Raw genomic sequence first — 11,152 nt, forward strand, 5'->3', positions numbered from 1 at the left:
GACCAATAAGATTAGTTTTCAGACAGGAAAGTCTATCTCACTTTTTTCTCCACCATGTCTGCAGCAGCTGCGACTGCATTCCAATCTTCCCTATGCATCTCTTCTCAGAAACCCTCATTTTCTCCCACAAATTCCCAAGAACCAAACACTCATTTACCATCCAAACCCAAAAGCCTCCTCCACAAACACCCACTCTACTCATCAGCTCACCATAATCTCTCCCTTCAAATCAAGGAGAAAATCTTATGCCTTGAAATCATGGGCATTGACTCAGGTAAAGCCCTCTCTCTCAATCCCTCCCTTCACACCACTTCCCTTGATTCCCTCAATTCCATCATCTCGTTCCTCCAATCTAAAGGCATTCACCAAAAGGACTTCCCTAGAATCTTTGGTATGTGCCCCCGAATCCTAACCTCTAACATCAAAACTGAGCTTGGCCCAGTTTTCAGTTTCCTCTCCCAAGACCTTAATGTCCCTGAAAATAACTATAGGAAGGTCATTAACAAGTGTCCCAGGTTGCTCACTTCAAGTGTCAGAGACCAGTTGAAACCAGCTTTATTCTATCTCCAAAGGCTTGGGTTTAAAGATTTAGAGGCTTTGGCTTATCAAGACCCTGTCTTGCTGGTTTCAAGTGTGGAACATACCTTAATACCCAAACTCAAGTTCTTGGAAAGCATAGGGTTTTCAACCAGTGAAGCTAAAAGTATGGTGTTGAGGTGCCCAGGGTTGTTCACTTTCAGCATAGAAAACAACTACAAGCCCAAATTCGAGTACTTTAAAGAGGAGATGAATGGGGATTTGGAGGACTTGAAAGCATTCCCTCAGTTCTTTGCTTTTAGTTTGGAGAAGAGGATAAAACCAAGGCATATTGAAACCATAACAAGTGGGGTTAAGTTGCCTTTGGCTAACATGCTAAAAAGCACTGATGATGAGTTTAAAGAGTTGCTGAGAAACAATGGGCCAAATAGCTGATGATCATATATGTAATTCTCTTCTTTATGAACTTTGATATGTAAAGTTGGCAGTGTCAATGCTTTTGTAAAGGAAAAAACCCAAAGTAGTAAGATATTCCATTAACTATTGCTTTGTTGTCAATAATATATATTTTATTAGTATATTTTATCATAAAATAAAATAAAATCAAAACCTTACTCAACATTGGAAATAAATCCCATAATGTAACATATTTAATGATATTCTCATTTGTGAAAAAATCACTATTTTGCCCCATAAGAGTTGGATTTCATTTCATCCACTCAAATGTTATGACCAAACCAACAAAAGCATTAATTTTCTTCTAGATTAATTAGTTAAAAGGTAGATTTTTCATTACGAGCGGAAAGGCTTTCATTTTGGATACGTGGCTAAAGCGGTGCTTCATTTATTAATTCGGTGCTCGGGTCAGACTTTGTACTTTCAGCTAGTGTTAGGTCTGGCTGCTTCCTAACATAAACCCACAGATTTCCTAAACAAAGAAAAGGGTTTAATTTTCTGGGTTTTTCTTCTGTTTGGGTTCCTGGAAAAGTGTTAGTGAGAGAGAGAGACAAGGTGAGGATGTTGTTTTGCCGGGGATTTTCTAGGATTTGTACAACTCCCAGAAAGAGCTTGTTTGGTTTCGTTCTCTCTCGTCGAACTGACCCTTCTCTATTCCTTCTTTCTAATCAATATGTTTACTCTACTATAAAGGTTATACCTTGACTCTTACCTTTTTGCTTTTTCTTTATCTTTCTCTTCGAGTTTTGAAACACAAGAAATATGTAATTGACAGTTCTCAGTTGCTCCTTAATTTAAGTTGTTTCAGAGTTTTGTTTCCATTTTTTTTAATTATTTTTCTTTGGTTATTATTTTTTTGTTAATTAATAAGAATTAATCTGTTTCTTCTCTGTTCATGCAAGTTAACTATGGAATGAATCAGATGTTCTGTTTGGTGAAAGGGCACTTTTTTTTCCCCTTTCTATTAGATTGTGTTTTATTTCTTGGGTTTTAATGATAATAGTCCTTAAAGCATGTATTCATTGCACATTTGAATTGCAATGGTGTTGTCACCACCCGGAATGATTGGAATCGGTGCTCAAAGCTACTTCTTTATAGTCAAAGTAAAGTTGATATAGTGAATCTATAGATTGGTAATGATCTCTATGTCTGATGGGTTATGATTACTGAATCAAATGAGCCACCAAGAAGATTCCTCTGAGAGGACTATAGCTATGTTCTACATTGATTTTTGTATGTAATAGATATTTTACATCTCTGGTTCTTTCTTTTGATCAATTTATTTTTAATGAAATAATTGTATTGATCATTAATGTTTTCTCTTGTTACTGTTTCTGGGGATTAGTAGGTTCGTAGTGGCAGAGAAACTCTTTCTTGGAGTTTTCCTTCATTGCTTGGTCTTGGACGGCAAATTCATCAGAGTAGCTCTCTAATAGAGGTTATCCTTTAATTGCTCATCCTTCTACAATTTGCGAGGTTTTTTTTGTTCATTTACCGAATTTCTTTCTTATAGTTTTAGGACAGGAGACATGGTTATCCAGGGATAGGATGTTTTCTAGTGTGTTAAATTTTCTAATGTTCAAATATGAAACAAATGCTACTATTTTGGCCTTAAGTTGATTACTTCCCTTTCTGTTCTGTTTGTTATTGTTAATTGTTGGCTACTAGTTTGTTTATCTCCTCTCCTTCTATCTCGCCTTTGTTTACTGCAATATTGAGATGGCAAGACATTTCCTCCAGGAACAACTTGACCCATTTTCACTTGTTTCTGATGAACTGTCACTTGTCGCTAACAGGTTGCGGGCTATGGTTATTGCTGAGGTATCACACTGTTCTTTTTCATGTCTATGGAATGAGTTTATTACATTCTTTATGTGGGAAAGCAAATGAAAATTGTATGTTTATGTCATCCAGGTTCCTAAGCTTGCTTCAGCTGCTGAGTACTTCTTCAGATTGGGGGTGGAAGGAAAGAGATTTCGTCCCACGGTAATGTATTTTTACGGATGTGGTAATCTTGAGGTTACTGGCAGATTGTCATAATTTTGATGCGTTATTCTATTTTTGCTTTTACTGTGGGCTCAGTATAGTGTATAGGTTGCACTAGGGAAGGGAACAATACAAAAATTCATAGATGAACTACTCTTGTAGCATTCGTTAGCCCCAGTTCGTTCTTGGCTCATTCCAAATTAAAAACCCATTTGACCGAAGCTAAACTTGATCTCTGTTACTTTTTATTGAAGAAGCTTGCTTTAGATACAAATGATTTTATGGAAATTTATTGTATATGTTCTATGCAGGTTTTGCTTTTGATGGCTACAGCTTTGAATGTTCATATACCTGAACCAGTTGGTGGTGGTGTAGGAGATACTGTGGCAACTGAATTACGTACAAGACAGCAGTCTATAGCTGAGATAACAGAGATGATCCATGTCATTTCCTCATCATTTAATTTTCTTTATCATGTGTTGCATGCACTGGAGCTTCTTGATAAATTCACTTTAGTCTAACATGGTCATTTCATCATCTAGGTTGCTAGCCTCCTCCATGATGATGTTTTGGATGATGCGGATACAAGACGTGGTATTGGTTCATTGAATGCTGTAATGGGCAATAAGGTGTCTTTCTTTTTAATGCTCTTGCAACTGACAGAAAAGTTTTGTAGCCTAAAGCAATTGCTAAACTTTTCCTGTTTGCAGTTGGCTGTACTAGCGGGAGATTTTCTGCTTTCTCGAGCTTGTGTGGCCCTTGCTGCTTTAAAAAATACGGAGGTGCTTTTAATTTATTATTATTTGCATGATTCCTGTGAGGTATTTGCAAATGCAAGTTAAAAATCAGTACACTCAATATCTTTAGGTTGTATCATTAGTAGCAACAGTTGTGGAGAATCTGGTTATGGGTGAAACCATGCAAATGACAACTTCATCTGAACAACGTTGTAGGTATGCTGGTCTACTATGCGCAATATTTCGTTATTTTGTCACCATGTTTTCTATTCAATTACTTGGATGTCCTGCTAGGTTTAGACCCTGTGATAGCCATCATTTAGGGGCTGGCTAGGTAACCTGGTTAGCATGATTTCATTTGTTTATGCTTGTGTTTTATTGATCTAATAAGTGAATAATAGTTAGAACTTACTGTAGTCTAATGTTACTGCAAAGCTTAAAAATTTAGGAAACCTCTGTAGTAACTTATAAACAATACTAACTTTATTTGTTGACTTGGTGGCCATCTTTCGGTACAAACTTTTAATATTTGCAGATAACACTTACTGTTAGTCATAGACTGTTATGGAATGTGTAGTCAGTGCTATATGAGTGAGAAAAATTCCTTTTTTCTTTTATCATGCATTTCCATTCAAATAATTGCTGATTGGTAAATCTGTCTTGTCCTGCTTTGAGTTTAAGGATCTTTTGCTTGTATTTAACTGAAACTAGAACAATTTTTTCATGATGCAGCATGGACTATTACATACAAAAGACATACTACAAGACTGCTTCCTTGATTTCAAACAGTTGCAAGGCAATTGCGCTTCTTGCTGGGCAAACAGCTGAAGTTGCAATGTTGGCTTTCGAGTATGGCAAAAATCTGGTTTGTACTTTCATTTAAGTTTTACTTTTCTTCAACTCATCATAAATTGCTAGATCTTCTTGGGAGTTAGATTTCAATGATGCTTTACGCGAACAAAACCTCTTAAGCAACTAAACCCTGCTAGTTGATAGTGAATCGGTGTTAACTGTTAAGTAATGTAAAGCATAAATCCAAACTCCTTTTTCTTGATAAATGTAAACTAATTAATTACATTTCTGTTCTCAATAAAATCCTAACTCCTAAACTAATGAATGCGCAAATCAGTTTAGAACTCCCCTTTTATATGGGGTGATGGTCTATTAAGAGGACAGGAAAATGAATATTCCCATTGTTTCTATTTTCCTCTTTGAAGGATAAAAGCCTCATTTACTCAATGGACTTCAAGTGATTTTCTAACCCATAAAGGATAGGTCTGGCTCAATGGTGTTTGATGCAATTGGCAATTTCTTTCTGATTACAACATGGTCCACCAAATCTGAGGTTGTCACTTTCTGCAAGTGTGTGACACTATAATTTTAAAGCGATATCATATCATGTATTGGTAAAACATGTGGTGATTATGGAGCAACTGAGATTATAAGTACTTTTAGCTATAAGCTGTAGAACAATCAACATATTATTGATGTCCTTTATCCATCTTCCATCATTTACAACTTTCCCTTTCCTCTTCTTGTATGGTCCAACTATCTCTTTATTTTTCAGGGATTGGCATTTCAATTGATAGACGATGTTCTTGATTTCACTGGCACATCAGCTTCCCTTGGAAAGGGTTCTCTATCTGACATCCAGCAGGTAATTCTCTATCCATGATGTCTTATGCAAATATTAAATGGCTTTAAGCTGGTAATAGTTTATAGAAACATGCAATTATAAACTACATAGGCAGGCACATCATAATTCCTTCTATGTAAATGTCCATAATAGGTTCACAAAAATGCTTTTAAATGGCTTGCATGAAGATGACTATATCATTTATCACAACCATCTGATGTTGCAGGGAATTGTAACAGCTCCAATCTTGTTTGCCATGGAAGAGTTTCCACAATTACATGCTATTGTTTATCAAGGTTTTGATAACCCCGAAAACATTGAGATTGTAAGTATATGTAATCAACCTATGCATAGAATTTGTGAATTTGCCAATTTCTCTTTCTGAAGGTATTCTTTTACACTTCATACGATTGATAATCAAACTTTTAGAGGTTTATTTTTATGCTTTCTACATCTGATTTCTTGACTACCTATGGTTTTGCAATTATATGAACCTTATTTTGTCAAAATTCACTTGAGCTGATCAATATATGAAAAATATAGGCCCTTGAATACCTTGGGAAGAGTCATGGTATACAGAGGACAAGAGAGCTAGCTATGAAGCATGCTAATCTTGCTGCTGCAGCAATTGATTCTCTACCGGAGAGCAATGATGAGAACGTAATAAGGTCAAGGCGGGCACTAGTTGATCTCACTCAAAGAGTAATCACAAGAAACAAGTGACATAAGAGAGAGAAAAGGCTGTGGACTTGTACCAATCCATTATGCATTGTGCCAGAGGTTTTGCTTATTGTTGTAATCCTTGTTCCTTCAAGGTAAGGGGAAATCCCCTGCTTGGAGGAGTCTACGGTTCAGTTGTTACAGAATTTTTCATAATAATAAATTTTGTTGTTGTAAATTGTAGTTTCTAGGCTAAGCCAGTGCAGAAATGTTCATGGGTTATGTTGGATTGCTTTATCGAGATTTAGTTGTTCTACTCTTTACAAATGACATCCTACAAGTTGATTTTCACCCTGAGCCAACCTGTGTACAAGACTTTGAAATGAACTAGCCTTCCAATTATTATTAACAAGATGTCTGGATTACTACATGCCTGAAGAGTAAATTTTACAAGGGAAACAAATTTTCATTAATACACCAAAAAATGAAATGACAGGTCTGCCATGGATGAAGCAGACGTGTTGAAGGGTCCATATCGTGCCTTTCTACATGAATATACCCCTTTTGATATAATCCAATAGCAGAAGCCAGCCAAAGCCTCACCATTTTCTTAAACCAGGGCTCCACCTTTTGCATTTCTCCTTTTTCACCTAGATTGTTAGGCTCATTTCACCCAAGAGATGCTTTCATTGAGTAGTTGCAAAAAGCCAAGTCGTATATGTTAACATCTGAAGATCAGAACATTTCATTTGTTGCTCTGAAATCTGATTTCCACAATTCAGTCGTCATTTCAGATACATGACCAGTTAGCTCATCTGCATACAATCTGATGTCCAGTAGCAGGCCTATTTCAATTCATAATATCCTAGCCAGATATGAAAGCATGGTGATTAGCCATGTGAGAACAAACAGTTTTGTCCCCGTTTAAGTACCAACATCAGGGAAATGGCCAATGTTGTACTGTAGTACCTTCAATTTGAAACATGATACTTACACATAGTAGGTGGGCAATCATGGAGGGAATTTTGCTGTTACGTTGAAGATGTCATTTAAGTCCACAGTCCACAGCAGCAGCAATGCAGAAAATTTGTAGTGTGAGATGGCACCTCAAGTAGCAGAGGTTATTGCAGTATCAGGAAAGCTCCATATACAAACTATTGATTGCAGATCCATAGTATTGTATCCAAGGATCTATCTCCAAATCTCTTAATCATGTTATGTCCAGAATTAACTGCAGCATACAACCAAATAAACAAATATAACTAAGCACCTAGATGATCGGCATTTACATCAGTTATTTTTATTACCATCCATCCAGACTAAGGTAGTTTATCATTACATTCACTCAAATATCAAATTTACCAGTATTACTTATCAATTCATTTGCCAATGTTGTTGGATAGAACTAAAAGAAGATGAAAACAATCCAGATAGAAAAGAAGCAGAGTCCATCATAGTTCCCTAACAAACCTGCTGTAGGAATATCTCATGTAAACAATCACCTTACTCTTCAAAAATTGACATTATTATACAATTGCAATAAATGTCTACTTTTAAGCATATGTTTTCAGTTCCTGCTTATGCTTTCAAGCAACTTTGCTAGCAAAGACGTTTGACACTTTTTCTTCATTTCTGTGAAATGACACCATATAGTTTATAACATTTAGCAGCTCTAGTTTAGACTTTACACATTATAGGATGTACCAAACTTCATTAGAAGCTCTAAAACATACAATGAAGTATTGATCTTGGCCCACATAAATTTAAATGTAGGTATTACCATGCACTAGGATCCCACCCCAATACAGCTTCTGCCTAAAGAAGAAGCAAGAAGAGTTTAGGGTTACCATTTTCAAGCCATTGAACTTCAAAGAGAAAGCTCCAGTGTCGGAAAATTTGGAATATGGCTTCAAAATGTCATTCACATTGAGGTGAAAGGTGTCCACGCTCAACAAATCGTAGCATGAGGTTATCTGCCTCCGCAGATTTTCCTTCCAACATGAGTCTCTTACTCAACTTGTCAGATAGTTTAAGATTAGGAATCAGATTTCTGTTAAACATACGACAAGCAACTTTATATGCTGATAGAGGCATCCCTTTGCTCAAGTAACTTTCCAGAAGCATGTTACAGGTATTAGCATCGTTTCTGGATGCCGTTTTCAAAACCCTAGACAACAATTTATCAGCCTCCTGAAGGTTTCCAAAACTACAAAGCTTTTCAATAACTTGATTATACGCTGTTTTGCACTTCTGCCTCAAAAGCATCTTTTCCAATAATTTCAACAGATCTTCCACCTTTCCCATCTGGCAATATCTGTGAATGACTGTTCTGTATGTAACAGGTGTTGGAAGCAACCCTTTTTTTAGCATCTTCATGGTAAGATCAGTTGCTTCTTCTATTCTACCGTTCTTTCCAAGTGCATCAATTATTGCTGTATAAGTGACTGCATCAGGATGCTTGTTACTTAGATACATATCATCAAGCAATGACAAAGCAGCCTCCAAGTCATCATTTTGACAATATCCATGAATAAGAGTAGTAAAATTTACAACATTAACGGCACACCCTTTATTCAAACATTCCTCCAAGAACCTTTTAGCCTCATTCATTTTCCCCTCTCGACATAGTGACTCAATTATCAAGTTAATTTCAACCGGGTTTGGGAAAAAGCCCTTGCTAATCATCTCCTTCACTACATCACACGCCTCAGATAATTTTCCTTCCTTACGCAGCCCATTCATTACAGCGCTATAAGTGATGGCATTCGGGGTCCAAAACTCTTCCTCGCTACCAGTCAGCATCTCTCTTGCCTGTAATGAACTCCCATTCCGACAAAGCCCAGTTAATAAAGCTGTGTATGATACAGTGTTTGGCTTGCAGCCATGCTTGTACATATGCTGAAGCATTTTTTTAGCTTGCTCCAGCTTCCCAACACGACAAAAACCATCAACAACAGCCGTATAAGTCACCACATCAGGATTGCAACCCTTTGACAACATTTCACTAACAATACCTTTTGCCTCGTCTATTTTTCCTTGTTTACAGTACGCGTGAACTATTGCACTATGCCCAACCTTATCGATCTGAAATCCTCTGGCTTCAGCTTCCTGTAAAAATTCAAGTGCCTCATCTGCATGGCCATGCTTGGATAGTATATGGATAAGAGTGTCATAAGTAACCATGTCTGGAAACAGATTACTTTCTTTTACCATCTTCTCCATTAAGTCCCTCACTTCTTTGACTTGTTTTTCTTTACAAAAGAAACTCATTATGGTGTAATAACTAACTTTATCCGGTGAACAGTTTTTTGATGGCATATCAGAAATCAGCTGCAATGCATTTTCAACTTGATTTACGTTACAGTATCCCTTGATTAAACAGTTGTAAGCGACAACATTAGGGATAATTCCAACAATTTGCATTCTTTCGAAGAACCTCAGTGCCTTCTCCAACTTATTTGCCCTCACCAAAACATGGATTGCAGTATTACATACTGCCAAATTCAGCTCAACTCCAGCCTTTTGCATTAAAGTCAAAACCTTCATTGCGTTCCTCAAGTTGCCAGCCCTGCTATATGACACCATCAAATAACCAAAAGCTTCAGGCCGACACTCAATCCCTCTACGTGCAATGAGCCGAAGAACCCGTTTAGCACCTTGACACAGTTTAGTCTTACTAAGGATCTCAAGCATTGCATAATATACAATCGGGTTGTGACGGTACCGCCATTGTCGATCAGCCCAATAAAAGAACTGCAAAGCAACACGTTCGTCATCCTGAGAGAGCAAAACAGCACAAACTTGACGAGGTTTCAGACTTCTTAGTAAGTGCCTCATATCACGTTCAAGCTTTGCATTCCAAGCCGACCTACATTGAATCAACCTACAAATCTCTCTCACCAAAGGATGCCTAAGTTCATCCTCCTCTAACTCAATTCTCCATACATCCTCTGTTTGCTCACACTGCACATTATATGAATTCAATACCACAAAATCATCATCAGCACGACAATTATCTCCTTCTTCCTCTTCAATTTCATCAAAGCCATCAAAATTCAGGCTTCGATTCCTTTGATACCCACCATTATTGTCACCAAACAAACTCAACTCCCTAGAGTCTTCAACACCCATCTCTCTAAATTTACCAAAATCAGCATTTCCCTCATCAAAATGATCTCTTTCCACAAAACTGACATTAGAATCTCTCACAGGATGAGAACCAGGATTGAAATTACTTTCTGAAAACGAAGATAAATATGCATTAAATCTAATATAGACAAAAGGGCAACGACGAGCTAGGATTCTCTGAATTCTATGATAAGAGAAGTAACCAGAGTGCATATCTGCGAAGTTAATGAACAAAAAAGGAGCTGATATGACCTGGGAAACTTTGTATGAATGTGTAGAGTGACACAGTGGAGTTTATCTAGCTTCTGAAAATCTCCCAATCTGTGGGTTAGTCTTTCTCGTTTCGCCCTTTTTCTGTTCTTTCCATTTTGCGCCATCCCCTCCATTGGCCTTGCTTTGAAGTTTGATGACCCAGGCTGAGGGGCCGCCAGGCCTTGTACCCTCGAACTTTGCGTATGCTTTAGCCCATTAAAGCTGTTTCTGTAAAGTTTGTAACCCAAAAAAAAAAAAGAATAAATTCGAGGGTAGTAGTAACTAGAGGTGCTCATGGGCCGGGCCCATAAAAAATTTTGGCCTGGGCCTGGCCCAAAATATGGGCCTGAAATTTTGCCCATGCCTGGCTCGGGTCTGGCCCAGCCCGGCCCATTTTTTTTATAAATACCAAAAATTTATTTTTAAAATTAAAAAAAGTATTTTAAAAATATTTTAAAATTTAAAAAAATTAAAAATATTTTAAAATTAAAAATAATAAAAAAGTATTTTAAAAATATTAAAATTAAAAAAAATTTAAAAAATAAATATATTTATTATACCAGGCCGGGCCCAGGCCAAAAAAGTGGTGCCCGAGGCCCGGCCCGTTTTCAAAATGGGCCTCGTTTTTTTGCCCAAGCCCATATTTCGGGCCTATATTTTTACCCAAACCCTCCCATATTTCGGGCGGGCCGTCGGGATCGAGCGACCATGAGCACCTCTAGTAGTAACCCAAAAAATCAGAGTGTTCTGGTAAAGTTTG

At 37.2% G+C, this 11,152-nt stretch overlaps 3 protein-coding genes across 8 annotated transcripts; 2 read left to right on the plus strand and 1 right to left on the minus strand.

The window, feature by feature from the left end:
• Positions 1-5: 5 nt before the first annotated feature.
• Positions 6-1,082, plus strand: LOC105775821 (transcription termination factor MTEF1, chloroplastic). Its single transcript, XM_052622643.1, has one exon. It carries the CDS (start codon positions 55-57, stop codon positions 970-972), a length of 918 nt encoding a protein of 305 aa, XP_052478603.1. The 5' UTR covers positions 6-54; the 3' UTR covers positions 973-1,082.
• Positions 1,083-1,246: 164 nt separating this feature from the next.
• On the plus strand, positions 1,247-6,363 carry LOC105775820 (solanesyl diphosphate synthase 3, chloroplastic/mitochondrial). Of its 4 annotated transcripts, none has more exons than XM_012598333.2 (12): positions 1,247-1,686; positions 2,342-2,431; positions 2,734-2,814; positions 2,908-2,979; positions 3,291-3,422; positions 3,522-3,608; positions 3,690-3,761; positions 3,847-3,932; positions 4,449-4,581; positions 5,284-5,373; positions 5,579-5,677; positions 5,896-6,363. In XM_012598333.2, exons 1-12 carry the CDS (start codon positions 1,555-1,557, stop codon positions 6,073-6,075), a joined length of 1,254 nt encoding a protein of 417 aa, XP_012453787.1. In that variant the 5' UTR covers positions 1,247-1,554; the 3' UTR covers positions 6,076-6,363. The 4 variants fall into 4 exon arrangements, with proteins under 4 accessions (XP_012453787.1, XP_052478601.1, XP_052478600.1 ...); XM_052622641.1 differs by having other exon boundaries at positions 1,252-1,686; positions 2,339-2,431; positions 2,790-2,814; XM_052622640.1 differs by having other exon boundaries at positions 1,254-1,686; positions 2,339-2,431.
• Positions 6,364-6,388: 25 nt separating this feature from the next.
• On the minus strand, positions 6,389-10,586 carry LOC105775817 (pentatricopeptide repeat-containing protein At1g09900). Of its 3 annotated transcripts, none has more exons than XM_012598326.2 (3): positions 7,860-10,586; positions 7,007-7,243; positions 6,389-6,877 (listed from the first exon to the last, which is right to left on the minus strand). In XM_012598326.2, exon 1 carries the CDS (start codon positions 10,351-10,353, stop codon positions 7,930-7,932), a length of 2,424 nt encoding a protein of 807 aa, XP_012453780.1. In that variant the 5' UTR covers positions 10,354-10,586; the 3' UTR covers positions 6,389-6,877; positions 7,007-7,243; positions 7,860-7,929. The 3 variants fall into 3 exon arrangements, with proteins under 3 accessions (XP_012453780.1, XP_052478599.1, XP_012453778.1); XM_052622639.1 differs by having other exon boundaries at positions 6,389-7,243; positions 7,860-10,250; positions 10,393-10,585; XM_012598324.2 differs by having other exon boundaries at positions 6,389-7,243.
• Positions 10,587-11,152: the final 566 nt, after the last annotated feature.

The sequence above is a fragment of the Gossypium raimondii genome, chromosome 10 (genome assembly GCF_025698545.1).
Source record: "Gossypium raimondii isolate GPD5lz chromosome 10, ASM2569854v1, whole genome shotgun sequence".
Lineage (NCBI taxonomy): Eukaryota > Viridiplantae > Streptophyta > Magnoliopsida > Malvales > Malvaceae > Gossypium > Gossypium raimondii.

What these genes read in the sequence shown, in the direction of transcription:
- LOC105775820 (XM_012598333.2), top strand. Translation starts at nt 1,555, where the DNA reads ATGTTGTTTTGCCGGGGATTTTCTAGGATTTGTACAACTCCCAGAAAG. An exon ending in GGGCTATGGTTATTGCTGAG is followed by an intron (nt 2,815 to 2,907) that starts GTATCACACTGT and finishes TATGTCATCCAG; the next exon opens with GTTCCTAAGCTTGCTTCAGC. An exon ending in TCATCTGAACAACGTTGTAG is followed by an intron (nt 3,933 to 4,448) that starts GTATGCTGGTCT and finishes TTCATGATGCAG; the next exon opens with CATGGACTATTACATACAAA.
- LOC105775817 (XM_012598326.2), bottom strand. Translation starts at nt 10,353, where the DNA reads ATGCACTCTGGTTACTTCTCTTATCATAGAATTCAGAGAATCCTAGCT.
- LOC105775821 (XM_052622643.1), top strand. Translation starts at nt 55, where the DNA reads ATGTCTGCAGCAGCTGCGACTGCATTCCAATCTTCCCTATGCATCTCT.